This window comes from Trichophyton rubrum, assembly GCF_000151425.1.
Source record: "Trichophyton rubrum CBS 118892 genomic scaffold supercont2.4, whole genome shotgun sequence".
Lineage (NCBI taxonomy): Eukaryota > Fungi > Ascomycota > Eurotiomycetes > Onygenales > Arthrodermataceae > Trichophyton > Trichophyton rubrum.
The window spans coordinates 1,212,831-1,239,697 of NW_003456425.1; the positions used below are offsets into that span (position 1 = coordinate 1,212,831).

At 48.9% G+C, this 26,867-nt stretch overlaps 9 protein-coding genes across 13 annotated transcripts; 5 read left to right on the forward strand and 4 right to left on the reverse strand.

The window, feature by feature from the left end:
• Positions 1 to 939: 939 nt before the first annotated feature.
• Positions 940 to 6,106, reverse strand: TERG_04323 (uncharacterized protein; the record flags this gene model as incomplete). The annotated part of the gene is made up of 2 exons (XM_003235219.1): positions 940 to 5,914; positions 6,042 to 6,106. The coding sequence occupies 2 exons, from the start codon at positions 6,104 to 6,106 to the stop codon at positions 940 to 942; spliced, it is 5,040 nt and encodes a 1,679-aa protein (XP_003235267.1).
• Positions 6,107 to 7,386: 1,280 nt separating this feature from the next.
• Positions 7,387 to 10,652, reverse strand: TERG_04324 (extracellular metalloproteinase 4). 3 transcript variants are annotated; one of them, XM_003235220.2, is made up of 5 exons: positions 9,272 to 10,652; positions 8,815 to 9,212; positions 8,214 to 8,761; positions 7,724 to 8,144; positions 7,387 to 7,655 (listed from the first exon to the last, which is right to left on the reverse strand). In XM_003235220.2, exons 1-5 carry the CDS (start codon positions 9,650 to 9,652, stop codon positions 7,472 to 7,474), a joined length of 1,932 nt encoding a protein of 643 aa, XP_003235268.2. In that variant the 5' UTR covers positions 9,653 to 10,652; the 3' UTR covers positions 7,387 to 7,471. The 3 variants fall into 3 exon arrangements, with proteins under 3 accessions (XP_003235268.2, XP_047606247.1, XP_047606248.1); XM_047749756.1 differs by having other exon boundaries at positions 7,387 to 8,144; XM_047749757.1 differs by having other exon boundaries at positions 8,815 to 10,652.
• A 2,406-nt stretch (positions 10,653 to 13,058) lies between these two features.
• TERG_04325 (uncharacterized protein) lies at positions 13,059 to 13,939 on the forward strand (the record flags this gene model as incomplete). Its single annotated transcript, XM_003235221.1, has 3 exons — positions 13,059 to 13,124; positions 13,202 to 13,328; positions 13,449 to 13,939. The coding sequence occupies 3 exons, from the start codon at positions 13,059 to 13,061 to the stop codon at positions 13,937 to 13,939; spliced, it is 684 nt and encodes a 227-aa protein (XP_003235269.1).
• Positions 13,940 to 15,499: 1,560 nt separating this feature from the next.
• On the forward strand, positions 15,500 to 16,755 carry TERG_04326 (uncharacterized protein; the record flags this gene model as incomplete). The annotated part of the gene is made up of 3 exons (XM_003235222.2): positions 15,500 to 15,919; positions 16,012 to 16,082; positions 16,161 to 16,755. 3 exons carry the CDS (start codon positions 15,500 to 15,502, stop codon positions 16,753 to 16,755), a joined length of 1,086 nt encoding a protein of 361 aa, XP_003235270.2.
• A 900-nt stretch (positions 16,756 to 17,655) lies between these two features.
• On the reverse strand, positions 17,656 to 19,452 carry TERG_04327 (uncharacterized protein; the record flags this gene model as incomplete). 3 transcript variants are annotated; one of them, XM_003235223.1, is made up of 5 exons in its annotated part: positions 17,656 to 18,453; positions 18,519 to 18,747; positions 18,818 to 19,172; positions 19,258 to 19,340; positions 19,412 to 19,452. In XM_003235223.1, the coding sequence occupies 5 exons, from the start codon at positions 19,450 to 19,452 to the stop codon at positions 17,656 to 17,658; spliced, it is 1,506 nt and encodes a 501-aa protein (XP_003235271.1). The 3 variants fall into 3 exon arrangements, with proteins under 3 accessions (XP_003235271.1, XP_047606249.1, XP_047606250.1); XM_047749758.1 differs by lacking the exons at positions 19,258 to 19,340; positions 19,412 to 19,452 and having other exon boundaries at positions 18,818 to 19,149; XM_047749759.1 differs by lacking the exons at positions 18,818 to 19,172; positions 19,258 to 19,340; positions 19,412 to 19,452 and having other exon boundaries at positions 18,519 to 18,782.
• Positions 19,453 to 19,961: 509 nt separating this feature from the next.
• Positions 19,962 to 20,577, forward strand: TERG_04328 (uncharacterized protein; the record flags this gene model as incomplete). The annotated part of the gene is made up of 2 exons (XM_003235224.1): positions 19,962 to 20,181; positions 20,459 to 20,577. The coding sequence occupies 2 exons, from the start codon at positions 19,962 to 19,964 to the stop codon at positions 20,575 to 20,577; spliced, it is 339 nt and encodes a 112-aa protein (XP_003235272.1).
• Positions 20,578 to 21,126: 549 nt separating this feature from the next.
• On the forward strand, positions 21,127 to 22,161 carry TERG_04329 (uncharacterized protein; the record flags this gene model as incomplete). Its single annotated transcript, XM_003235225.1, has 4 exons — positions 21,127 to 21,237; positions 21,296 to 21,353; positions 21,422 to 21,729; positions 21,793 to 22,161. The coding sequence occupies 4 exons, from the start codon at positions 21,127 to 21,129 to the stop codon at positions 22,159 to 22,161; spliced, it is 846 nt and encodes a 281-aa protein (XP_003235273.1).
• Positions 22,162 to 23,135: 974 nt separating this feature from the next.
• On the forward strand, positions 23,136 to 25,523 carry TERG_04330 (uncharacterized protein; the record flags this gene model as incomplete). The annotated part of the gene is made up of 2 exons (XM_003235226.2): positions 23,136 to 25,421; positions 25,482 to 25,523. The coding sequence occupies 2 exons, from the start codon at positions 23,136 to 23,138 to the stop codon at positions 25,521 to 25,523; spliced, it is 2,328 nt and encodes a 775-aa protein (XP_003235274.2).
• Positions 25,524 to 25,876: 353 nt separating this feature from the next.
• TERG_04331 (uncharacterized protein) lies at positions 25,877 to 26,746 on the reverse strand. The gene is made up of 2 exons (XM_003235227.2): positions 26,521 to 26,746; positions 25,877 to 26,446 (listed from the first exon to the last, which is right to left on the reverse strand). Exons 1-2 carry the CDS (start codon positions 26,663 to 26,665, stop codon positions 26,115 to 26,117), a joined length of 477 nt encoding a protein of 158 aa, XP_003235275.2. The 5' UTR covers positions 26,666 to 26,746; the 3' UTR covers positions 25,877 to 26,114.
• Positions 26,747 to 26,867: the final 121 nt, after the last annotated feature.

A 26,867-nucleotide genomic window follows, 5' to 3' on the forward strand; every position in this document is an offset into this window, starting at 1 on the left:
ATGGAGCGATGCTTTCGTAGCTGCAGTTGTCCGTGTATTGCGGCCACACGGCAAGCTCTGGCAAATGTACCAAAAAGCCGCTCTATTACTCCTCGAGAAGCGGAGTTCCTCCCCCAACAAAGCGTTGAGGAGCGTGCTATGCTTGCTAAACGATACCAAGCCTTTGCATCCGGTGGTGCGCAGAAAGAAGACGCTCGGCTTGCAAAAGAAGCAGAAAAACTGGCACTGCAAGAAAACCTACAGAAATTGGATAAGGAAGCTTTCACGGATTTATTTGGGGACGAAAGCTCGAATAGCCCTCTTACAACTGACAAGGAAGAAAGATCGGAACTGATATCGGACGAGAGCGGTGGTGTTAGGAGGAAGTATACCCAATTCTACTCAAACATCCTTCCTGTTAACAAAAATACCAATGGCAGGAAGTCGTCTAACTTACTTGATTAAGTTGGAATAACCACACCATCCGTGTATCATTGATACCCAGCATCTAGCGAAGGCCTCTCTTTGGTTGTGATGATATATCTATAGTCTTCATGGAACGAAGGATCATATTGTTATCATTCATTCTCTGGGACCCGAAGGTGGCGATACTGAGTGTTTCAGTGTTTGGACGACTAGACTTAGGCCAATAGCAAGAGAGAAAATGACACAAAGAGATGCTTCCATGATAAAATGAGAGAACTTACAGGCTATCGGGCGGTATTAAGGGGGAAGACCTTTGCACTACGGTTTAATAGCTTTGCATTACGTATAACTGCTAAAGCAAAAAAAGACAACAGTAGACCAATGAACAGTTTTTCCAATGGCAGTAGCTACTGTAGGTTATTGAAAGAGACTTAAACACAAAATATTATAAGAATACGGGGGGAAAGGTACAATTTCTTTTGATCGCCGAAATGAAGCAAAGAGCAACAAGACGGATTCGCCCTAGTTGATATTCTAGGAATCATCCACCAATCTGTGCTGCTCCCAGGCTTTCTTTGCAGCTTCTAACAACGAATCCATATTTCCACTGTTCTCACACATACTCCTGAAAATTCCCCCTTCCTGGTTAATCAGCTGCCATGGGCCATCGTACTCCTTCACCTCACCGTGATCAAGGACAAGGACTTTGTCATAATCGATGATAGTTTGAAGACGATGTGCGATTGTCAATATGGTGTTGTTACCCCTTAATTCACGAAGAGTATCTTGAATCTTGGAGTCGGTGGCATAATCAATTGAAGCAGTTGCTTCATCCATGAGAAGGACTTTTGGAGATTTTAGTAGCGCTCTGGCTAAGCACAGAAGTTGTCGCTGGCCCTGAGAAAGATTAGAACCAGACTCCGTGATGGCTGATTCAAGGTTTAGGAAGATGTTTTTGTTATCTTGTAAGTGTGCTGCGCCAAAATCCGTATCGGTTGTGCTGCCATTTGCGGTACCAACTAGGGTGTTGGAGTCTTGAGGAGTGTTGGGCGTGGTGTCATCTTCAAGCAGCAATTGGGCTGGTTCGGCATTTTCGGCTGCGGAGCTACTTGACGGCGGTTCTACTTCTTCAGAACCGGCGGGACCGATTAGATGAACTTGTCGTAAAGCGGTGAAGATCTCCTCATCGGTAAATAAGCCAAAAGGATCCAGGTTGGTTCGAATCGTTCCCGTGAAAAGAGTGGGATCTTGCGGCACGATGGTGATGTTTTGTCTGAGATCGCGCAGACCGATCAATCCAATATCGACATCGTCAATTAGAATCTTTCCAGTTTCTGCCTCGAGTCCTCTGAAAAGGGCCAATGCTAGGGAACTCTTCCCTGCACCGGTTCTACCGACAATACCAACACGCTGACCGGGTTGGATCTCGAAGCTCACATTCTTCAACACTCTATCGAGATCTGGACGGTATCTGGTAGAATAATCGACAAATTTGACAGCACCCTTGCTTGGCCATACTCCGGCCGGCTTGGTTTCAGCTATTAGAGCTGGTGCTTCTTGTTCCACCTTCATGTATTCCTCCACACGCTCAACCGAGTTCATATTTTGCTCGTTCTCAGAGTAGAGTCTGACTAACCAAAGGATGTTTTCAGAGAAGGTAATGGCATAAGTCATTGCTAGACCAGCGGCACCGGCGTCCACTTTCCTAGCGCTTAAAATAAGGAAGACAGCCGCAAAAAAGGACACAAGTGCACCGATAATGTCAATTCTGAAAGCGAGCCATCGGTTAGCTGCCCATAGATAGATATAAGGTCTGTTGTAGGTATTGATAAGACCATGGTTGTCCAAAATAAAGCGTGCACCATCACCATAGGCTCGAATTGTAACGACTCCATTCAGTGTCTCGCCGAACTGCTGATACAACGGACTTCGTTGAATGGACTCCAAACGCTTGAGATCACGCGAGGTGTTAATATAGAAGGCTCCGAGAGCAATGTACATTATGGTGATGAAGACACCAGCGATTAGAAATTGTGGTGTGATAACCGAAATAAGGATAACAATCATGGCAATTGCCGCAGCGCAGTGTATGACTCCAATGGCTGTAACTGCAACATCTTGATCAATAGACTGGATATCCTTTGAAAAGCGGTTCATAATGCGGCCTAAAGGCGTGGAATCAAAGAACTTGAACTTGGCTCGCATTACGGCACGAAGTAGCCAACCGTGGACTTTCATGGATGCATGAAGAGACCCCCAGAAGAAAATCCACTCTCTAATGAAAGTAATGATAATGTAGGCAATTGTAAGCAGAAGGTACATCCAAAGGTAGTACGACTCGTCGATGTCAGCATATTTCCTTCTTGCGATAGAGAGCAGAGACTCGTTCGGTGCTTGGGACATAAGAGATGTTGCGGCTGTGCGCCCAAAATTCAAGCTGGGCACATCGAACCCAGCAGCTGATACGCTCTGAGTATTGTTCCTGATCTCATACGCATTGGCCCATTGTCTGACCCATACATTTGGTGCTAGAGATGCGAGCTGATGAAGGACGAAGAATATCATTGCTAGAGCCCAGTAGTACCACGGACCCATGGCACGAAGGTACATGTAGATAGTGGACATTGGTACACTTCCAGTAACCTTCATTTCTTCATTAGTTGGTGGTGAGGCTGCGGTTGCTTTCTTCTTCTTCAAAGGTCTAGCGGCTCCATTTATTCCTGCGGCAGTAGTGTCCTTTGCTTGGGCAGCGACAACTTCTTCCAAATTCGAGGGCACGCGGGAAGCCAGCTGTGAGGGTCCATGGGAACCAGAGCCTGCTTTGAGAATATCATCTTCAATAGCACCAGCCTCAATGAGATCCTTGGGAGATCCCTGAGCGGTAACACGGCCGTTCTTAAGTATGACGGCGTACTCAGCCTGTGGTAAGACGAGCGAGACATTATGCGTAACCAGGATGCAGGTACGGTTCATCATGAGCGGACCAAGAATAGCATTGTTGAAGATGTGTTTAGCAGTATGCGAGTCCACTGCGCTGAGGCAATCATCGAGGAGCAAATGGCGAGCACTGCTATACATTGCTCTAGCGAGAGAAATCCGCTGCTTCTGGCCACCTGAAAGACTGATACCTTTCTCACCAACCAGAGTTTGGTCACCAGCATCTAGTATCTCTAGATCACGTTGCAGAGAGCAGGCCTTGATCACAGCTTCGTATCGATTCTCATCGTAGCTTGATGCAAAAATGATGTTCTCTTTTATAGTGTTGTTAACCAACCAGGCTTCCTGAGCACAGTAAGCAACGCTCTCTGTCAATGAAGTCACTGGGTCAGGACGAAGGTCAGCTCTGTCGCTGGTGGCTCCGGGAAGTGACACGGAACCCTTTATTAAGCTCATCTCTCCCAAGAGAGCCATGAGCAAGGAGGTTTTTCCCGATCCAGTTGGACCAGCAATGATATTGAGCTTTCCAAGTTGGAAATTCACGTTAACATCAATCAGTCGGAAAGCGGGAGCAGTGCTACCCAAGATGTTAGAATCCATCCTGCTAGATCCCCAGGACAAAGTAGCGTTTTCCAGACAGATCTTAGGTTCTTCATCATCGCAGTCCTTTAGTTGTTGGTACTTTTCAGTTTCTTCTTCAGTCAAAAATTCTTCAACACGATCAATGGAAACTTTGGCTTCCAGAACGTGAGCTGCCATGTCGGCCAGTCGATCTAGGGGCACACGAAGAAGGGAAAACATAGACAAGGCTGGGAACGCGATTGACGGTATCAACTTTTTGTTTTCTATGTGGGTGAAAATGTAGAAAGTGCAGAGAGTTGTGACAAGTGGTGTTCCGTAGAAAAGGGTCACAGCCCATGCCCAGAGCAGGTAACGGGAGCGTATATACTTTAGCTCAGTTCTTCTTTTTTCGTCGATGATGCCCTCAAAGCGATGCTCCCAAGCAAAGTATTTAATAATTCGAATATTTTGTAATACTTCGTTGGTAGCGTGGATACGAGCATCTGTGGCTGCGAGGATCTGATACTGGACAGCTCGGAACCTGCTGGCGATGTAAACGTTTAATGGGGAAATTAAGATCGTCATTGCAACTCCAGCTAGAGAACTGACTCCCATGACTTGGTAAAGGAAGTATACGGCCACGATAAACTGAGAGGGAACACTTGCCCACAGGAAGTGCAGGTATGCACAAATTTCGCTGACTTTGAACGAGTCAATAGCCATCAAGTTGATAATCTTGCCCAGGTTTGCCTGTCGTTCAGTCTCTGGCTTGCCGTCGTCTTTATCCTTGCTCTTTGCCTTTTTGGATCCCTTCAGTTTATCCTTGGTATCGTCTTCATCCTTGTGAGCACTTCCAACGAACGCACCAGCTTTACGTCTAAGAGCCTTGGCGTATAGCTCGCCGACGATGATGGCTCTGAGCTTGACACTAAGCTCCCTTCCGAGCCACAGAGACTGGCCATCTCCGACAGCCATGACAGCTCCACAAACAAAAATAAGGATGACATAGAGCCATGCAGCACTCACGGGCACCTCGTCGGGGTTTTCAACATACTCCAGGATGAACTTAAGAAGCCAAGTAGGGAGGAATGTGAAAAGTCCAGCTAGAATTGCCCAGAGACCTTGGATAAACAGATCCCGGGAAAAGTATCCAAGGAGATTCCATGCCATAGTGCAAGCCTTCTTATACTGGCGGAAATTGGCCAGAACCGCAGTTGCATGTCCCTCAGGCTTGAGGTTCCAGACATCTTTGATTTCCAAAGATTTCTTATACCCCATAGCAATGAAAGTATCCATCCAGGAGAAACTAGCCAAGGAGAAAAGACTGGCAAACTGATCTTTAGGGGGGGTTAGCCCATCTTCATGCTGGACAAGGATTGTCTCTTCGCCCTTGCGAGTTGTCAAAGCAATTAGGAATAGTATAGTGGAGAGACTGAAATCAGTAGCAAAGAGTGGCAAAACAATGCTCGTTGGATGGTGGATTAAGATCGAGCGGAACGGTAAGACGATGAAGAGCCATTGCAGTGAGTATAGGGAGGCTGTATGGTTCCATAGTTTTGGTAGGGATGGGCATCTAGATGGTGAAGAGGCAATTCGCCCAACAGCTAGAGCTAGAATATAGGTCCACGAAGCCAACCGGGCAATGGCAGAGATCTGGAAATCGGTGGCATTGGCAACAGCTGCAATGGAAATACCGTTCGTAACCACCTGGCCAACCAAGGCAAGTATTTCGACGGTGTTGACCAGCGTCTTCCACCGCGGCTTATCAGGCTCAATCAGTATATCTGCCGTACGGCTGATTACCTTATTGAGCATCAAGTCACTCTCCTCATCTCCATCATCTCTGTAGCCAACCTCCTCAGCTCCATTTGTATGTACGTCCACGATATCAGAGGGCACGCTCTTATACTGTTTTCTTCGATACTCGGCAATCCGATAAAGCAGGGTGTGTGCAAGGACAAAGAACAGCGAGATCGCACAGGCAGCTATCGGGAAAATAAAACCAAGGTACCTATTTCACGGGGAAGACACGATTAGCTCTCTGTTGACATAGACAAATGCCTTCAGAATCCCAGAAATTGGGTGTAAAAGAAAACGTGGAAAAAAGAAAGGAAGGGGCTCAGCAAGGATTCGCTCACTTTCTCTGGAAGCATTCTGACAGGTCATCGACGTCCCAGATCGGGCGTCCACCGCAGTCTTCCATGGCAAACAGACGCAAGAAGACGAGCTCTGGCTGGCCAGTCTCTCTCTGCCAGCTCTGCTTTTGGAGGATTAATGATGGCTATATTTCAATAATAGTAACGAAGGATGCAGACAGGTCGGAGCTCCCTAGCCAATGAGCGACAACACAGCACAAGGAAACCAAGACGCCGCGGACATTGCAGTCATCAGCTTGTCGTCTGCCAGCAGCTGTCTGCTCTCAGGCTAGCTATGTTCTGCCAGTCTATCCGTTTTCTGTCGTTTTTGTCGTTTGGCCGGTTATGAAATTTCGCGGGTGGTTGGGAATGGCGGGAGGCGAGGCCAGGCAGCAACCGCGGACTTGAACAGCGAGAAGCTGTTTCTAATATAACAACAACGGTGAACCAACTAATACGAACAAGCTTGCCAGGGCTTTACTTGACTGAGCCATGGAGAGACTTGTTTTTCGTAGTCGCACGGCTCCGACCAGCACCACGAGAGGCGTCCGAACAGCCAAAAACCACTCCCTGTGGTTGCTTTCAACACTACCAAAGGGCGACAAGCCTTCTCCACCCTCGCACTCGCATTGCATTCCTACCGAGCCTACTCGACCTATATACTTTACGCTTCTCCAGATGGCTAGTTATCCCGCGACAAGCACACTCTACGACTGGCCGTTTTGACTGCTGCTCCAAGCTGCACGTCAAGGATGAAGGAACAGGGGGGGGGGGGGGGCAGTTCTCGTGATGCCCTTTTTGCTGACTCTGTCGACGTATCTCGGCATTTTGCAGCCGGTGGGGTGCAGAAGTGGACTCGACTTTGTTCTTGATTATTGCTGCTTGTTCGAATATTCCCCTTTTACGGCCTCCGCTGCTTGGTCTGATCGCAGCTATCACCACTTTGAAGCGGAGATGGATCTCTGTTTGATCTCCTGCGAAAGAGAGCTTGTTGTTTGGGGCTCTGAGAGACGCTTCGGGTAAGACGTACTTCGTATAGCTTCTCCGTTGACTCATCGTCTAGGGCGGTCCTTCGTATATAAACATCAATATTTCTATCACTATCCTTGAGCTGGGGAGGGCTCAGGCTTCTTCCATGCAAACATCTGCACCCTTATCAAGCCCGCATTCTGTATGGAGTATGGAGTGTAAGCTGCATCTTCATCTGAGCTTCACCGCTTGATCGATCTTCTTGTTTTCGTTCCTCTCGGCCTTCTTTCTGCTTGTTTCTTCTTCTTTTCTTCTTTGCTTTTTTTATATTCCCGATGACTAATATGGATTAAAATTATACCGAGTGGCGGGTTCTCGGCTATTATATAAGCATAAAGTTAATCTCTTATCAGATCGGATTTTCAAACTTTCTTTTAATCTAATCTATAAACAGAGTGCGTCCCTCAGCAGCCAGCAGGAAGCTCGTTGCTTCCGGTTCGCTTGGACAGGTTGAAGACAGCGCCAACACCAAGACCGCGCTTAGCAAATGCCTTCCAGATCTCACACTTGTTGGAGCCCTGGGTGAGGTTCTTGTCAGCGTCGAGGATGGCGTCACGGGCTTGAACAAAGTTGGGGAGACATGGTTGACTGGAGAGTTGGATGTTAGCATGCATTACTGGTGATAAGCAAGTATAGTTAAGTATAGGAATACTAACAGGGCCATGCCGTCGAGAACAATCTTCATAGCGAGGTGGCGGCCGTCAGTCGGGACACCATTCTTCAGGACTGGCCTGATCTTAGTGACGTCTCCCTTGCCGTGCTTATCGATCAAGTTCCAGAGAAGCTCGTAGAGCATAGAAGCCCAAATGTTACCAATGGCATGGACGGAGGTCAAGCCATCGGCATCAACGTACATATGCGGGTTAGTGGTAAGGCTGGTGGAGTAGCGGTATTTGCGGATGCCGTTTGGTCGGTTGGATGCCCACTCGCCCATGGTATAGTCAGTAGCACGGGTATCTCCAGGCTTTAGGCGGATAGCGGTAGCAAAGAAATCACTCCATCCCTCGCCCATACCACCAGATTCAAGAGCAGCCAAGCAGCGAGAGTTCTCTGGACCTCCAGTAAGTCTGTTGGAGACTAATACAAAGCCCATGTTAGTGAGACGATCAAGCTTAATGTTATAGTTGATAGGTTAGTTGAGCTCACCTCCATGAGTGTACTCATGGATGACAATGCCAGCTTCGAAGCAGCCGTCACGCTCTGGAATAGAAGCGTTCCAGGTGTACATTCTCATACGTCCTGGCTGACCATCGGGAGGGGTAGCAAAGTTGGCGTTGTTTACGCCAGATCCATCTTGGGAGTTAAGGATAGCATAGTCTCCTCCAACACCACCTTTGTTCCAGTTGTTAATCTGGAAGTTTCCTGCTTTCTCGTTGAAGCCAAGGATGTAAAGCACATCATGGTAAACATTAGTGGTATAGAATAGCTGGGTGATGGATGCATCTCTATACGATGATGGAGGGGTCATTGCTTTACTGTATGGATACTTGAAGATAAACAGAGGGCTCTTTGGGCGGTAGTTGTTTTCGTATTCAGGACCGCCGGTAGGGTTCTCCTGAGCAATAGCATTATTGCCCCGAGTAGTTGAGTACCAGCCTTTGCCATCAATGTGCCAGTCAGTAGACAGAGTTTTGAGCCAGGGAAGGTGAAGGGTGGTTCGGTTTCCCTCAGTAGGGTCATTGATACCCCAAGGACTATGACCCGGTTAGCTTCTTATTCCTTTAATGAAGAAGACTCAGAGACATACTATACTTGGTATTCGGCAGCTGAAACGTAGTCAACGACAGAGTGGACTTTGTCGTTCTTGTTTGCATCAACATATGTGAGTAGCCAGTTGTCACCAACATCAGTCTCAACCTTCCAGCTGAGAACTAGGCCACCGTCCTTCTGCAGGTAGACAAGTTGGGCCTTGGGATCGGAAAGGGCTCCCGAGGTACCTTCAAACTTGAAGTTCTCCTTACCCTCAACAGGCTTCGCCTTGACATTTTCGGGCTTGGCGGTGACAGGAAGATTCAAAATTTGAATTGCTCCATGCAAAGCATTGACGGGGTCTGAGAAGTCACGCTTGACCATTGGGTTGGCCTTGGGGATCTCTCCATCATAAAAGGAGTTTCCGAAGGAAAAGACCTTTCCGTCACGACCAATCTACACATATATTAGCACTTTATTCCTGGAAATACTGGCCAGCGATATATTTCACTTACGTTAACATTGAAATCGGTGTTGTCAATATCAATTCCGTGAGCAGTCTGACGGAAGTGCACATGGCCAATTCCGCTATCACCAATATAGTGATCCTTGACAAGGCGGTAAGTTGCCTTTGGAAGGGTCTTTTTTAACCAGTTGGTGGCTGTAGTAACGTAGTCACCAGAGCTGGAATTGTCATTCCCAGTGCTCGAGGTAGTGAAGCTCTCACCATCCTGCTTAGGAACGGCGTCGCTCTTGGTATATTTGGATATCTGGGGAAGGCGATATGAAGTAATATCAATGGCCCTTCGGCTTATGCCAGAGCTGTGTGACTCAGTAGGGTGACCAAGCACACTCAAAGGGAGAGCCAACAGCCCCGCAAGCATAAGTCCATGCATGGTGTCTGATGGTGGGGGGAGATAGGGGTTATTCTGCCCAAAAGGTAATTAAGGGGTGGGATTGGGAAGATTGAGGGAAGGCTGCTGGCTCTCTGACCTTTCCTCGAGGTTATCCATGACGGTTTATATAGACATACTCTTCCCTGTCTATCCGGAGGGAAGACACCAACAGCCACTGCTCAGCTGAGAAGCAAGTGGCCGTGAAGGGTATACAGGGGAGTAAAGTATAACCATCCAAGTCTTTGCTGTTCAGTGACCCTTCCCTAGTGCCCAGCACTGAGCGTGGGGCGAAGAAGCAAGATTCTTCCCTGCTCACCATACGGTGCTAAAGGAATCACGATGCGCCATGGTTGTGTATAGTAGCGTCTTTGATTGCCGGTTTTTTTGCAATCAAGCATGACATTCTGCAGGATGGTCATCAACAGGTATTAATCACATGAACCACGGCATAGATTATCCAGATTGAGTATCTCAGTCTCTATTGAGTTGAATTCTGTCCCTTGACTGGCTAGTCTTGCCATCTGGTTTCCCGTGTGCTAGGTGGTGATGGTACTCTCAGACGGGATCTCAAGGGCCACGGTAGTGATTCGAAGAGCCAAGCAGCATGTATGCTAAAGTGTTTATGGGGTAAAAGTCTTGTTTGAAGGATACTCGAACAGTCCTATCCGCAGTCCTAGAACAAGATATGAGCGTTCAGATGATGGTTTGGTGGCCCCTGTCATCCAGATTTTGTACAAATGACCAGGGGGATGCATGCCAATTAACAGGGAAAAACCCTGGCTTCCATGACCTTCGATACGAGCTCCGACAAGGAGACATTTCCATAGCACTTCCAGAACGAAGAAGGCCTCGTCAGTTCTCTGGTCTTGCAAGTTCTTTTTCTCACACCACCAGCTCGCTTCATCCCGCCCTCCGTTGTGCTGTGCGAGATGTCGTGTGCTTGAATCTCGATTTGACGCACCCCAGAATCTGCTCGCTCTCACAAGCAGACGAATGTGCGAGGGCCGGCGTCTTAAGAGGCGTCAGGACAGAAGAAATGCTAACTAATTTAGTGGCTTTTGAACCATCATCTCGGTCTCTTCCAGACTGGGCTAACAAGCAACTCTCGTCGCTGCAAGGGCAGGTGGCCGAGGACATGAACCCTGCTCTGATCTTTGGACTGGTATCTCAACTAACTGCTGTATAGGTGGCGACGGTTAGTTAGCAAGCTACGAAACAGGAAAAGAGGCCGATACCACCTCTCAAGCGGCCCAAGGAGAAAATATTGCTCGGATTTCCCGCGAGCTACCCGGAAAATTGATTTAGACTCGTTCTGGCTCGGGAGAGTGGCATGCCAGGGCAAGGGAGTCTCCGGTCGAACGGTCGCTGACTCTATATTAATATCTCCTCTGACATGCTAGCTCGTTAACTAATACGTGCTTTTTTTTTTTTCCTCCGCATCTTCGGACAAGGGTTGCATATGGGGTGAATTGCGTGATAAGAACAGCCTCCCGCTTGTAGCCATCTCAAGAACAAGCGAGGAGTCGCTATGTATAGGACATTATATGGGGCCCTGGACCATGGAGCCGAGCTTCTTCTGCGGAAGAGACAATATAGTTATTATTACCCAGACTATAGTTCTATACCAAGCGTTCTTTGTCTCGGTCAGAAGTCATCAAATGATGGGCTTTTAGTTTTTTAACCGACGTTGGTTGCCAGCATGGCGTGGAGAGTTGCAGGCATTATAACATGGGGATCAACACGTTATTATTGCACATCCCCCTCGTTTCTGTGCTGTCTAAAATGCGACCCTGGCTAGGTTTCTCGGCCTAAGATTTATTTCTCGACATTGCTGGTACGTGGCCATTGATAGCGTTCCCTTAGGAGCGCGAAGCCTTGTGGTTGCTCACTTACACTCCTTCACACATATTTGTGGCGCCTGACTCGGGCTCTCTGTAAAGGTAATGTTTATCTTGAATCTTGGTATATGATTAATCATGGGAGACGGCCGGGGAAACGAGTCAGTGTCCATCCGTCTGGGTGTGGCCCTGGCGGATGCGGAGAGTGCATCCCATACCGCTGTTCCCAGTGCTTCCAGAACGTAAGTCCGGGCATGGTAAACACCTGCAGGTAAGGGTCAATTCTAGACACAACTGGAGCTCTGCAAGTGATCGATGTATGCCTGTCCCTGTAGACCTTGTCCCTGTACAAAGAGCCACATCCTCTGCCCTTTATTATCTGTTGAGTAGCGGAGGAGATATATTTCTTGGGCTCCACGGTGCATAATGGCAGGGCGTAGTCCTCTTGAAGCGGCATCTGGTATATACGTCTCCCCGGATCCTGCGGGGCGAATGTCGTTTGTCCCTGTCCCTTGGCGATATTTTTCCGGGGAAAAAAACACCCATCATAGGCAGTACAGGTCAGGGCAGTCCCCCTTCCCTTTGCCGTTCCTTAGCCTCTTTGAACTCCTCGAGAATGTAGAACATCAGGGAGCTACGGCTGTTCCTTCTCACAGGATCGGACTCTTGTCTAAGGGCTAAAATGGCGTTTTTAGACACTGCTGTCAAGCCAGCCTCATAGAGACACGTCGTCCTGCCCATGATAACTTTTTTTTTTTTTTTTTTTTTGATATCAAGATATAGAACCGTTTGCCTTTCAGTGACACTCACTCAGATGTGGTTCACTTTCGCCAGAATCAAATCTCATAGGCCGGCCGAGCCCCGGTACCTGGCTAATAGAGGTGTGGTGGTGGCGGCCACTGGTACAAACTTCCTTCGATATATTTGGCGCGAGACCAGAGTATTCGATTGTCTCGTCTGCTCTCCTGCCCCTTCTATCCTTTTATCAGATGGAAGATGATGGTTAAGCCCGTTGTTTCTGGGGGTATACGGCCTCGCCACCTAACGTCCCTAACCACCCGCTGCTACGGCGAAGTCACCATCGCCAGATAGCTAACCCTCAGCAAATGGCGTGCTGAAGGACAGTAACGACATCGCCACTCCTGCTTGCAGTTGTCTTCGTCGTCTGCGGCCAAACGTCATCTGCGCTTGTGTGTTCGGCGATAGGACGGCATGGCAGCGTGGTTAGTTAAAAAGATTTGGCGGTCATGTGGGTCGTTCGGCCCTTCGAAGCGCCCAACGATATCACGATGTACCTCTTCTGCCCCGTCATTCTATTTTTAATGAGAAAGGGCCTTGGAAGGGGGCAAGTAAAACCCTCACGCAACAAAATTCTTTCGGATCAGGAAAAGGAGACGAAGAAGATAGAATCCTTCACTTCTCATCGCCCTCTCACCTCTTCCAGCGGCTTCTCTTCTATCCAGCCTAAAAACCCCCTGGCCTTTCCTAGCCTGCCTTAACTGCCTCCACGGTTGTCTCCGCAAAAACCTTTCCAAGAAGTGCCCCATCTGTCGCTCGCGATATCAGCCATGGCCGAACGCATCTTGATGAACGAATACAAGTCTCTGGTGAAGGAGAAGTGGCTAAATATCGAAGTCAGTTGTTTTCTATCCTCTTTTTTTGTCGGCGTGAAGGAATATATAGGCGGTTGCTGATAAAATGTGTCACGCAGTTGAACAACGATGACATATTCAACTGGGACATTGCCCTGATCGTCCTGAACCCAGACTCACTTTACCACGGCGGCTTCTTTAAAGGAAAAATCACTTTCCCTAGGAATTACCCTTATTCACCTCCACGTAAGGATCTCACCTTGCTGCCTGAAACCCCCTTCCGGCCATATCACGCGAGCAAAAGGGGGCCAGCAGTAGAAAATTGAACAGGAACAGGGCTGACATATTACTTTTGTGTACTTATAGAATTCAGATTCACTCCATCTCTCTGGCATCCTAACATCTACGACAACGGCTACGTATGCATCTCCATCCTACACAAGCCCGGTGAGGACGAAATGTCCGGGGAGCTCGCCTCCGAACGCTGGTCGCCAGCTCAGCGGGTTGAATCTGTCCTGATCTCGATTATCTCCCTCCTTGACGACGCAGAAGTCAGCTCGCCTGCCAACGTCGAGGCCGGTGTGCAACTCCGCAGCAACCCAGCAGCCTACAAGAAGCGCGTCAAGGCTGAAGTCGAGCGATCGCTCAAGGACATCCCAGACGGCTACGAGATGCCTACCTCTCACGAGGCTAGCATTGCACCTCCTACAAAACCCGTCGAGCGAGATGAGGACTTTTGGGTCGATAGCGAAGACGAGGATTCCTTCGAGGAAATGTTCGGTGGTAGCGACTCCGACTGTGAACTTGACGACGACCAGGACACCGGGAGTGAGCCTGAGACCGGCTCCCCAATGTGACGGGTGCCATCAGAAGTTAATCTTGCCATATTTCCTTCATATTCCCTCTTCATTTCAAAAAATTTTTTTTTTTTTCCATTTCTCTCCTTTCTAGTTGCCCGGTGCATCGGTTAGAGGACCATGGGCGCAACATATGGCTGTTTTAACACATTTATCACGGGGAGTTTGCGACTGGCGTTTCATTCTGGAGTCACTAGAAGTGGGCTAGACTCTTCTTTATTATACTTCTCCCCTGTTTATTGCAAATTAGCATTTTTCAATCAACCTACTCATTTACTTATCCCGCTGTCGTGCTCTATTTACATTCTGGCTACTCTCATATGCTCCCGCTATTTCATATCCGTATTTTGAGCAGAGTATCTTTGGCCGTATTTATACCACTTTAGACAGGTTTGGCAGTGTGTACCTATCATTTCTTTGAGTTGGATCTCGAATGACAATAATACATTGGTTGTCTGAAGAAGAGATACCTATAGGATCAGGTGAAAATCGAAGATATAGATGCATACATGGCTGCTACGAAGTGAACTTGACCTTTGTTGCCCTGAGTCCACATTCGGCTTCATTTTCTACTATAAGGAGGAACCATAGGTAGGCGAGGGCTGTTGTTATGTAACATCTCCGAAAAGCCTGGAGGAATGGAAAAACAACGCTACTACTAGATACTTAACCTTGATTTCATCGAATTCGCTCAATCAAGGTGCGTAACTCAAAATTGTTATTCTAACCTAAACAACAACCCACCTATATTGCTATGCTCGAATAACTTGGAAATCTAGTTCTGTTTGCACTGCAAGAGGTGGTAGTCAGGAGTGGCGGATTGGTACTACTAACCAGAGACATTAAACAAAAGCTGCATGGCTCAAGTGTGCCAGAGTAGAATGTATGACTTCATAATTATGCAATCACTCTTATTCTTTAATCCGAAGAGCACCAAGGTTGTCTAGTATCAGATGTCGCTGATACGGAGGTATAAAATTGTGGCGATCGAGGTACTAGGCCCCACTTTTGAGTGCTTAAATATAATAAGCTTTTCAAGGCACAACCTAAAATGCGCGCTGGTTCTGATATTGAACGATGAGAATAATTGGCTGGTTGCAGATTCTAGCAAATGGTATATACACGACTAGTTGGCACTTGACTTATTTAGCTTGGTCCCTTAGTGTTAATAGATAAATTCTTACCGATCCTGCAAAATATCAGAAACATAATATGGCTGTCTCATGGTGGACAGTCCAATTATCCACACCTGCCTGACTGTGGAATATCCCGGCCGACGTGCTTGGCTATGGAGCGTTCACGGATATTGGTGACACAACCGCTCACACCCCAGGGCGCAAAGACCCGCGAGGCCGCCGGATCGCAGGAAACAGCTCGCCTGTTTTGCATAGAAAGAACTGACAGCTGCTGACTAATACTGAAAGCTATTGCAACTTGCCGAGGCTGTTTCCTGATCTGGCAAGTCTGGCGTATTCGCATTCGTGTTACCGCATGTACTGTAATTAAACCATCCGTCCAATAGCAGATGGTATTCCCGTATCTTAGCGTAACTTTCGGAATATGCCAGTCGCCCAGGCCGACAGCCGTCATGTGACCCTGTCAGGGCCCAGCCTTGCTTGGTGGCGGCCTTCGCCTTCTGCTGGGCTTGGATATATTAGCGACTCCTCCGCTGCTGTCCCCAGAGCCTTTTCTCTGTCCCCGTCGTCCCAGCACACTCGTACGCACCCGTTTGCCGTGGGATATCCCCTGGTCGCCGACTCGAGAGTCCACCGCTACGAATCCCCTCCCCCCCGGTCCGAGCTCTGTCACTGTGCAAATATGGCATCAAACGCCCGGTACTCGCAGGCCCCCCAGCGGGATTCCATGGATGCTCAAATCTATCCCCATGCCCCTCCATCCTATCAAGATGCCGCCGGCCCCTCCGCTGGAATCTACGGAACGCAAAGAACTGAAGACGATAACGTCCCAGATGACTTCAAGGTATGTCTCATTCTGAAAATATGACTGCCTGCTCCCGTTTTGAGGCTGCCTGGCTCGGTATTAAATGTAGCTAACCGAGACTGGATGTATAGTATGGAGGCTCTGTGGCGGAGGCAGCCATGCCTATCCGGATGCAGTTCATTCGCAAAGTATACTCTATCCTGTAAGTCAAGCGTCCTAACCAGCTTCACCGCGACGTTCAAAGGGGGTTCAGGCTAACTGTCACTTTCCTCCCATCTAGCACCGTTCAACTCATTCTCACCACCGCCCTGAGCTCAGTCTCCTTTTTCAACACGAAATACAAGTCCTGGGTTCAGTCGCACTCATGGCTTATGATCGGATCCCTCATCGGAGCCATAGTCTTCATGCTCCTCACATACTGGAAACGCAAGAGCTACCCTACCAACCTCCTCTTCCTCAGCGGCTTCACCCTGCTTGAAGGATACGCCATCAGCGTCATAACTTCATTCTACGACTCCAAGATAGTTATGCAGGCTCTTGTTATCACCATGGGACTGTTTATCGGCCTCACCCTGTTCGCCTGCCAGACCAAGTATGATTTCACCGGATGGATGCCATATCTATTCGGTGCATTTTGGTTCTTGGTAATCTTCGGCTTTGTGGCGGCTTTCTTCCCAGTAGGCAAGACCATGGATCTGATATACGGAGCTGTTGGCGCGTTGATATTCAGTGGGTACATCCTTGTTGACACCCAACTCGTGATGCGACACTATCATGTCGAGGAGGAGATTGCCGCTGCTATCTCGCTCTACCTTGACATCATCAATCTTTTCCTGTCCATCCTCCGGATCCTGAACAACCAGAGCAATAACTAGGTTGTTATGCGGCTTGGCATTGTCATTTGATCCAAACTTACAAATGGCAACAGACGGTGGGAATTTGATATCTGTGCTTGGCTCGCCTTTTTCTCTTTTTCGAGCATTTTTCATTACTCCTGGTATTTGCTAGCGACTGGTTTATTTCCTTTTTTCTTTTATTTCTAATAGCTTTATTCTGCCTACCCCTTTAGGGTGGTAATATTACTGGGCTGTCTGGATTTGATTGTTCTGGGCCGTGGATAATCCAAAACGCCTCTCCCTCCCCTCACGGAGTTTATACATATTAAGTGTAACGTAAAAATTGCTCTGGTCAGTATTTGTATTGTTACTATTGATATCTGGATTTTCTTTCAATATACATTGATAAATCAGCTGTATGTGTCTCCCCTCCATCCTATATCCAACCCGCCTTCACTTACCAGAAAAGAAATGAATTGGTTGGAAAATGCCACAAAGTTTAACAAAAGCTGAAGTCATCCAGAAGAACGACACCAAGATAAAGTCCTAAAAGAAGGTTAATGAATAGTGCCATCAAAGTAAAAAGGTGGCAAATATATGCTCTATCCAGTATATGGTTGAGCTCTATGAAAACAAAAGCAGAAAAAACAAAAAAAAAAAAAAATAGGTAAGGTAGCGTAGCGGTTGTTAATACAGTGTGATCAAGGGAAGAAGCGGTCTAGCCTATCAAGCGATTGGGCTGAGGTAATAGGATGGAGCAGGTGACCAAAGGATCGGAACTGCGATGACCCCAAGGCTATTATAAGATCATACGTTCCTCTGGGGGTGCTGAGGCTAACGGGACAATAGAGTAGGTTGTATTGAATTAGCTGTCGGTAGGGTAGGTAGGTAGCATGTATGTAGTTTGGTGTGTGGAGTGAAAAAGAGAGTCTGGAGGGTTCATCCCTTCATGTCTGAGGCTAAAAAGAAGGTGTTTGTGACCAGACAGACGACCATGACCACGACACCGTATACTACGAGGCCCAAACTCAGTTTGCGGAGAAGGTCTCGGCGCCATTGGCTGGTAGAGCGGGACATAAAGCGGGCATAGGACTGACCCAGAAGGCCTTGGGATGCATCGGCCGAAGGATCGACTTCATTAGAATGTTCCTCTGCGTCCAGCTCATCGTCTTCTTTCATCAGACGTTGATGGGCGGCTGACTCGGGAGAAGAGATCTTGTAGTAGAACAGTCCTGGAAGGATGAAGCTGATGCTTGTGCTTCCGGTTGCGCCGACGTATGCTAGAACGGCTTCGAGGGATGAAACAGTCATAGCAACAATGTAACTGAGCACGATAATGACAGTAGTTATGATTGCAAAGCGCATGTCGCTCATGCCCTCGTTTGGTGGGCTTGTTCGTGGGAGTAGGGGGTTTCGATTTGGCGAAGGGGTGTTTGCGGGGGACTTGTTGCTATTTGGACGCCATTTCAAGACTGCGTCTAGGGACGCTCTGCATGGGTGAATCTGTAGAGGATAAGAGAAGATAACGAGGATAACGATGGCGGCGCGGGCAATTGTTGACGATAATGATGGTGCATACATTCCAACAATGTTGCCGCCGATGGTATCGCCAAAGGAGAGATAGCCGGTTACACCGACGAGAACGTAGGTTGCTGCAGCGCTGCCGATCGACGTCACGATCACGCTAGTCGTTCTGTAATGACTATCGTTGGCGATCTCATTAAGAATTGAGAACATCTGCGTGAAAAATACGAGCATTAGTATGAAAATTTGCACAACAGAAACAGGGGTTTTCAACGTACGTTTTGGTGGCAAGTATATGCAAATACAATGACTGGAAAAACACTCAAGGCAGATATGAGACCCTGCCATTCAATAAAATGAATAGGGCCACGGTCAGCCATGGTGTCTCCCTTGATGAAGTGAGCGACAACCAGAATGACAAGATATCCGATAGAGGTCAAGGCGACAATACTAGTATATTTCAATGAGTCTAGCCTTCGCAGAAAAGATAGAGGAATGACAATCAACCTGGAAGACCTTGTAGTTAGCAAAACGTATTCCATCAAAGCACGGAACGGAGATAAGTAAAAGCCCTTACATGAACGCAGTAACCCAAAAATGCCGGTCGTATAAGAAATCAACTCCAGAAGTCCCGCCAACGAACCCTTCGATAACGCCGGGCATCAAATCGCCAATAATGATGAGATAACTGACACCGACACCAAAACACTTAATCGCAATTGCTGCGTCGAATATGACCGCTGCATTCGGATAGGTGATCTGGGAGAGGGCGAAGAAAGAAGACGTGCCTCTCTCCAGGTACCGAGCGCACCGTGTCTGTAGATATAACCCGAAGGCCGAAGTGAGGCCGGCCCAAAGAACAACCGTTACTCCTAGAAGCATTCCCATGCGAGATATGGCGTGCGGCATCGCCAGGACTCCGGCACCGACGACTGAAGAGACACACATTAGCCTGTGGTTCTCCCCCCCCCCCCTTTTTTTACCATTTTTTATATATGCAGAAATGACGAAACTCACTTGTGTTGACCAGATTGACGACGCTGCTGGTCCATCCTGCCTGTCCAACGACACCGCCATCCTTCTTACCAGGCCACTGTCGCCTATTCACCGGGTCTTGGAGTTAGCGTCTGGACATCTACTAGACAGTGACATCACCGGGAGGCGTAAATACCTGCGACTTCGACCGCCGACTGCACCAGCGTCATCGTCCATAGTTGTGTGCGCGTGCGTCTGTGGACTGGACCGAAGAGAACACGGTATCTGAGCCCCGTCTCTTCTTTTTAAGATAAATAAAATATGTTTCAGTCTAGGGAATGCGGGTTTCAACCCCAAGACATGTCGTTTTGCTTTAATCTGGGCAGCAAGCGGACCGGGGCGATTGCGGAGAAGGGGATGCGGAGGCGGACGGGACAGCGTCGACGGCGACAGCGAGGGAGGAAATCAGAGGAGAGCCCGGGGGTACGGAGTATGAAGAAAGAAACACTGCAGCGTCGAGAAGAGCTGTCGCGGTCGTTAGATGCGCGTGTGTAGACTTAATTATATAGCATTAAGAAGTTAGTTTGAGCGTTGTTGCAACTTACTTGCAAAGAAGTTGGGGTTCGGTTGTTGCGGTCAAACTGCGCTTGGAGGAAGAAGAAAAGGGAATAACACATGATTAAGTAAGCAGGATGTCGCCTGACGGTCTATTTTTATTAAATTTTATATTATTTTGTGCGTCGACGATGAAGATAAACTCGAGACAAACAAGCCAAAGAGACGGCGATAGGAAGGCGAAGAGCGGCGGAGGCGATGAGCATAGGCGAGAAGGTCAGCAGATGGTCTCGGTTGACCTGCGGCTGGCGAGTTCTGCGGGAGGAGGCATCTCTGGCGTCCCCCCATATAATCACGGCCTCCCTCAGGCCTCCCAGCGGGCCCTGGATCAGTCACATAACCCCCTACAGGGTAACTAACCAGTAGCACAGATGGCTGTTTGCACTAACTCGAAGCCTTGGTCTTGATCTTGGTTTGATCCTGATTTCAGCTCTCGCCGGGTGAAGATTAAAGGGACAGCCTGCTGGTCTGGATCAAGGCCAGCAACCGACACCGTACTCTGGATAAACGGTTATCGCCCATATATATGAAGCCGATGCTGTCTCCTGTCTGCTCGCTTGTCTAGACCATTATATGCCAAGTACTCCGGTCCCTGACAGGTACTCCGTACTATATATGTCAATATCAGCTATGGATGACGACAAGGAGGGGACCATGTCGAGATCTCTTCAGGTCTGGGCTGCCGATAAAGAGGTGAAACATACGGATTGCAAGATGGACCAAAGAGCCAGCAAAGCGACCTGTTGAACCGGACATCCGACTGGTTAACTAAAGGGCAATCCCACATGCGATCGATCTACTTAGGCGAGAAGATTCGTCCTTATGTGGCGCAGGACCGGGACTAAGGGAAGCTTATGCTTGAGGCTGGAGACTTGGGCAGCCCTAACTGAGCCTTAGAGGCTTTCTCCCAGGACTTCTTCCGGGCTTAAGGGGCTGATGGGCTGGCCTGGCGGTTGACAAGATTCTCTGCTGTACCCCAGATTTAGCACCCCAGACATACATATCTCTAAACGCTTTCTCTCCTGCAAACTCCACTAGAGGACCCTCTCTCTATCCTCATTGCACGGAGCAACTAGCCATGTCTGGTACGACTAGACTGGCGTGTCCCTGATGCGCCTCTTTCGGCCTTTGCTGGCTATCTGGAACGTCCGCCCCCTGAACCTTGCGAACTTAGTTAAATCACTTTGTTAGCCTGCAACACTAAGCCTGTCGCATATTCAAAAGACTCTGCTCTCGCCCATTTTTCTTCAGCACTGGTCGGACAGTGAAAGTGTGAATTGAGGTAGTGATAGCGAGATGGCACTCAAGACCGTCCTCTGCGTCGCCCTGTGTGGCCTCGCGAGCCTTGCTTCTGCTGCTGGCAGGCCCATTCCCAGCAATCTCAAGGCCCTCTTCGATCATGCAAAGGTGCCGCTGATCCCTCCCGGAAATTTAGTTAGTAATGCCACATGCTGACTGCCGTTAGAACAATCGATGTGAGAAGCCACTGAGCAGCGACCGTTTCAAGGACGGTCATGGACAGAGTAAGTCATCATTTTCCCTCCTTGAAGGGCATATTGAAGTACATGTGGGACTTCACTAACTGTGCCAGGTGGGTTCCTGTACTGTGGTGACTATGAGGGTGTGGTCTACCTGAAAGGTCCCAAGGGCCGTCTCGGAGACATAGATGTCGACTGCGACGGCGCCAACAGGTCAAAGGGAGAGTGCGCCAACGATCTGACTGGCCAGGGACAGACGTCGTTCAAGGACGAGGTGCAAGGATACGGTCTCGATGACCTCGACGCCAACTTGCATGGTTATGTCGTCTTTGGCAACGAGGGCAAGAGACCCTCTTACCTCCCTTCAGATTCAGGCATTGAGCCCCTCAGTGTTATAGCAGTCGTCTGCAACAACAGACTGGTATGAACCCGCTGGCTCTGTTTACCCAGATACAGGTAAACACATGTTCTAACATCTGAATAGTTCTACGGCATTTGGGGAGACACCAATGGCAACACAGACACCGGCGAAGTGGCTATCTCTCTCGCCCGGGCCTGTTTCCCGGAAAATAACCTAACCGGCAACAACGGCCATGAAGAGCACGATGTCCTTTTCGTTGCCTTCAAGGGCGAAGAGGCCAAGCCGGGTGCGAATGGCGCTGACTGGAAGGCGGACAACTTCAATACATTCGAGGAATCCCTCGCTCATATTGGGGATCGTTTGGTTGCTAAGATTGGCCCCAAGGCCTCTGAGTCCACGGGCGTGGCAATGCCAACGCCCAGCAGCCCGCATGGTGGGCTGATTACTATCACCGTCGTGCTGGTCACGGTCGTCGTTATCGCTGGATGTTGATGTTGATGTTGATATGGATATCGATGTGAATGGAGTTGTATATAGGCCGGAGTATTAAGAGTATCACGGGTAGGTCTGGTTATACCGGAGTATGGTAGAAATTTAGCTTGAATGATGTCAATGCCTCCAAACTCTCTCATCTTGCCTATTCTACTCTCGTATACTCCCATCACTATCTAGGCGTCTGCTCTGATCTAAGTATCTTCTGCTCCCAGCCCATCCGTCTCGCCGTATCTGACTAAGTGGCTGCCAAGACAGCGCCTCCAACAGCGCAAAGATAGCTAAACAAATACAACAGACAAGCAACCCAGCAGCTCCGAATTGAACACTTCCACCACACGCCACACCACTGACAGATGCTAGTGGTAAGGAGGTAATACAATGCGGCTTGATGCAGCTTCCCTCCTGTGGGCGTCCCTTGTCCCCTCGGCGCTGGCAATCCTCGCAGACGAGGCCTACCATATCGACTACCACCATGCCCTCCTAGGCCAACCCGGCGCAGCCAACACCTTCTTCCACCGCTCGAGTCCCTCCTCCGTCGCATCGCTGCTCTACACGCACTCAGATAAGAACATCCTAGGAGCTGTTAATCCAAAGGACGGATCGGTGGTGTGGAGGCAGAACGTCACAGAGTACTTCCCGCAGGCTGTAGGATCATCTAATGAAGCGTTCCTGCGTGCGGCGGATAACGATGATGCGCTGGTGAGTGCGTTCGGTAGCGGTGTTTCGGCGTGGGATGCGATTGATGGACGGTTTCGGTGGATTCAGCGGGTTACGGATGGGGTCGTTAAGGATCTTGAGTTGGTCCCGGATCGGCCTGAGGAGATCATGTACAGACATGACGTCCTGGTGCTCTTGGGAGATAAGAAGGGTGTGTTGAGGAGGCTGGATATCGACTCTGGCAGTGCAGTGTGGGAATTCAAGGATGAGAGGTATATCTTTTTATTATTATTATATTACCCGTTGGCATAGATATGAGACTGACTCTACCGTCTAGTAATGATGTACCATTCCAGGTATCAGTGGCATCCAAGTCCACTGGCTACTACGTGGCATTGCAGCATGCGTCTCGATCTGGATATAAGATTAAAGTCACCGCCTTGGATCTAGCCAAGGGTAAGCAGACTGGGAGCCAATATACCCTGAACTCGGATACAGAAGTGTTCGGGCCTGAATCGATTCTTCTTGTTGGCAGAAACGCCGCTGCACCCTTGATTGCTTGGACAGACAAGGCCAATACCGTTCTCAAGATTAACGTACTGGGGTCTAATACCATTGAGTCCATCAAGGTAGAGCACGAAGGGGTTCGTCATATTAAAATTCACGTATCTCAGAGCTCAAGCGGCCCAGCACATTTCCTCGTGGAATACCGCACTGACTCAGCATCATGGGCTGATGTTTACCATATCAACATTAAAACCACAAGCATCACAAAAGCCTACAGCCTTCCAAAGATCCAGGGGCACTCAGTCATCACAGCCGGCACTAACACGAACAACGAAAACCTCTACTTTACACGGATCACTCCAACTGAGGTCATTATCTACTCATCTGTGTCTGACAAGGCCCAGGGAACCTGGAAGACCAGTGAGGTATTGCCAGAGAAATCTCAAAATGCCGTTTCAGAGGTTGTTGCACTTGAATCAGGTGTTTCCGTTCGATTCGCCCAGGTCGAAGAGTCAGGAGATTGGTCCTTGGTTCTAAACGGAAAGCTACAGTGGACTAGACCTGAGTCTCTCACGGAAGCTATTGCTGCTGCATGGACCGACCTGAACGATGGTGTGACCCTTGCCCGCGAGCTCGAGGTTGAAGGCCACCAGAGTGTACCCATGGCCTACGCTCATCGTTTGATCCGACATCTCAAGGCCATCCAGCAAGGTTTCCCTGACTGGTTGATGGAGATGCCCATGAGAGTCTTGACCAGCTTCATGCCAAGTGATATCAGCGACCTAATCCAATTCGGCCTGGGACAACAGATTATCCTAGCAACCAGGACTGGGCGAGTTGCAGCCCTTGATTCAGGCCGTCACGGAAAAGTTATGTGGAACATCAAGGCTGTGGAGAATGATCTTGATTGGGGCGTGAAAGCTATCACCACTCAGTTGGGGCTTGCAACCGTCCATGTCGATGACGGCAGCACTCTCCAAGTAAACATCACCACGGGTGAGGTTACCAGCCGGACACCCCCAACGCAAAAAGTTGCATCTATCGCATTTGTTCCAGACGGCGCTGCAGATTTCAAGGTTGGAGTTGAGGAACATGGCGTACCGACTGAATCTGCCTATGTCAATGGAATCGATGCCTTCCTCGTCACTCGGAGTGGTGACAAGCGGATCCTAGGTTGGAATACCAGCAAATCAAAGGCCCCAATGTGGGAGTTCACTGTCCCTGAGGGGCAAAAAATTATCCATGCTACTGCACGACCGGCTCACGACCCCGTTGCGTCGGTAGGCAAGGTCCTAGGCGACAGATCCGTTCTTTACAAGTACCTGAACCACAATCTCGCCCTCATTACGGCAACTGGCGAGTCCACTGTGGACTTCTACCTTCTTGATGGCGTATCCGGTCAGATCTTGCATACAGCAAGGTACACGAATGTTGATATCACTCAGCCCATCGCCTCAGTTATCTCCGAGAACTGGTTTGCCTATTCTTTCTGGGCAGACACAAGTGAAGTATCGGCTGCAAAGGGATATCAGCTTATAGTATCTGAACTATATGAATCGTCTACTCCCAATGACCGTGGTGTTCTCGGCGACGCAGCCAACTATTCTAGTATCACCAACATCACCATGCCGCATGTCATATCACAAGCGTACATGATCCCCGAAGCCATTTCGAATATGGCAGTCACCCAAACTCGCCAGGGAATATCCATCAGACAGCTCCTATGCACCCTCCCAGCGTCACGCAGCATCGTTGGAATCCCACGACCCATCCTCGATCCCCGCCGCCCCGTGGGCCGTGATCCTACTGCCCAAGAAGCTGAAGAAGGTCTAATGAAATATAATCCGAACCTCGAGTTTGATCCTAAATGGCACCTTACACATTCTCGGGATGTGATGGGCATCCAGCACGTCGAATCCAGCCCGACGCTACTTGAGAGTACGACGTTGATATTCTCGTATGGATTTGATATCTTCGGAACCCGACTTGCGCCAAGCCAGCCATTCGATATCCTTGATAAGGGGTTCTCAAAGATCCAGCTTCTGCTTACTGTTGTTGCGTTGATGGCTGGCGTCAGCGCCCTTGCTCCCTTGGTAAGTAAAACAATATTTCCTACATAATTATATATAGTGTTCTAACGAGGAATATCACAGGCCCGAAGTAAACAAGTGAACCTTCAGTGGAAATCATCCTAGGTTTTAAAAAGGCGTCTCTGGTTAGAGGAAGGATATTTGACCAAATAATTGAAAAAGATTATTTAATGTTACGACAATATAGTTACTGCGATGACCGAGAAAACAAATAAGCTAGGTACTATTCTTGCCAGCCATTTACCACAAGACTCTTGCACGATCAAATTATTGCTCGAAGTCGATGAAGAATGCCACTGAAATAAGTCGGAAGGTATATGTAGAAAAAGAGAAGAAAGAAGGGAAAGAAAAAGGTGCTTTCATATCTGTTTGAACTGAAATGACTGACTGGCCATTGGCATCTTGTTTACAACCTGCGAGAACTCCCCGGGTAAAACGAAAAGACAAGAGAAAATAAGTATAAAGAAAGGTATGTATGGTTCACGTAAAAAGAAAAGAGGAGGGACGGTAAATATGGTGGGCTGATGCTCCGTAGAAGCAAAGCGAGAGAGGTTAGAGGATGGACAGTAGATAAAATCGGGCATAATAAAATTACACGGAACAGGACAAACAGAGAGGACATCGCAACGTTGGGGTTGGAAGGGGAGGGGGGTATCATATAGGTATATCTCTTCCCCTCTTCCTGCGTTGAGACGCCTACCATCTGTTCTCGTTGGCTAGTTGAGCAGCCTCGTCTGAAAAAGTGCTCCAGGGCAGAGGAACGGTGGTAGGTTCCTTGTCGTATCTTGTTCCTGTGAATTCGCACTTTGATCCCAGGGCAGGGAAGCCTCCGATGCCCTTGAACTGTATTGCTTTGGAGTCAAGGAAGTCTATGGTGCCTACATCCCTGCTCCCGTCATGTATCTCGGTGTCAGTTGTGTTCCGGCCTTTCCACTTGAAGTAGAGCCGCAGAGAATCCTCGTCTGCGGCGCTCTTGACCTTCTTCGCGGGTGGTTCGTCGCACTCTGCGTCCTCTTCCGAGTCAGAGTCTGTGAATTGAATTGAGCGGGTTAGCAGCAGTCATATAGAGATGGATTGAGTATTGATGTGGATAAAAACGCACCGGAACCGCCCTCGACCTTGCTGTGAAAGGCGTTGAGCTCATCTTGAGTCAAGGCAAGCAGCATGGTACCCTCGACGATGCCCAGGTTGAACGACGCGATCATGCCGCAGGGGTCCAGGTCAGAGGCTGAAATGGACATGTCCATCGAATCGCACTGGTCCGGCCAGTTATCACTGACGGCCGCACACTCCAGGGCGAACGAGCCCAGGAACTTCTGCAGCGGGTTCGCAGGCGGCCGTCCTCTCCCTCGCCCCGTCGTCCCCGTCGTCCCCTTTGCACCATTGCTTTTCGCGTCGGCGTCCTTCTTGGGCCGTCCCCGGGCAGATGGGCTCACGTCTGCCCCATCG

Bases quoted from the DNA above. Each gene is read 5' to 3' on its own strand.
- TERG_04324 (XM_003235220.2), bottom strand. From the start codon at position 9,652: ATGCATGGACTTATGCTTGCGGGGCTGTTGGCTCTCCCTTTGAGTGTG. The intron at 9,213-9,271 runs GTAAGTGAAATA...ATATATGTGTAG, and splicing joins ACACCGATTTCAATGTTAAC to ATTGGTCGTGACGGAAAGGT. The intron at 8,762-8,814 runs GTATGTCTCTGA...ACCGGGTCATAG, and splicing joins GCTGCCGAATACCAAGTATA to TCCTTGGGGTATCAATGACC.
- TERG_04331 (XM_003235227.2), bottom strand. From the start codon at position 26,665: ATGGACATGTCCATTTCAGCCTCTGACCTGGACCCCTGCGGCATGATC. The intron at 26,447-26,520 runs GTGCGTTTTTAT...TTCAATTCACAG, and splicing joins CAAGGTCGAGGGCGGTTCCG to ACTCTGACTCGGAAGAGGAC.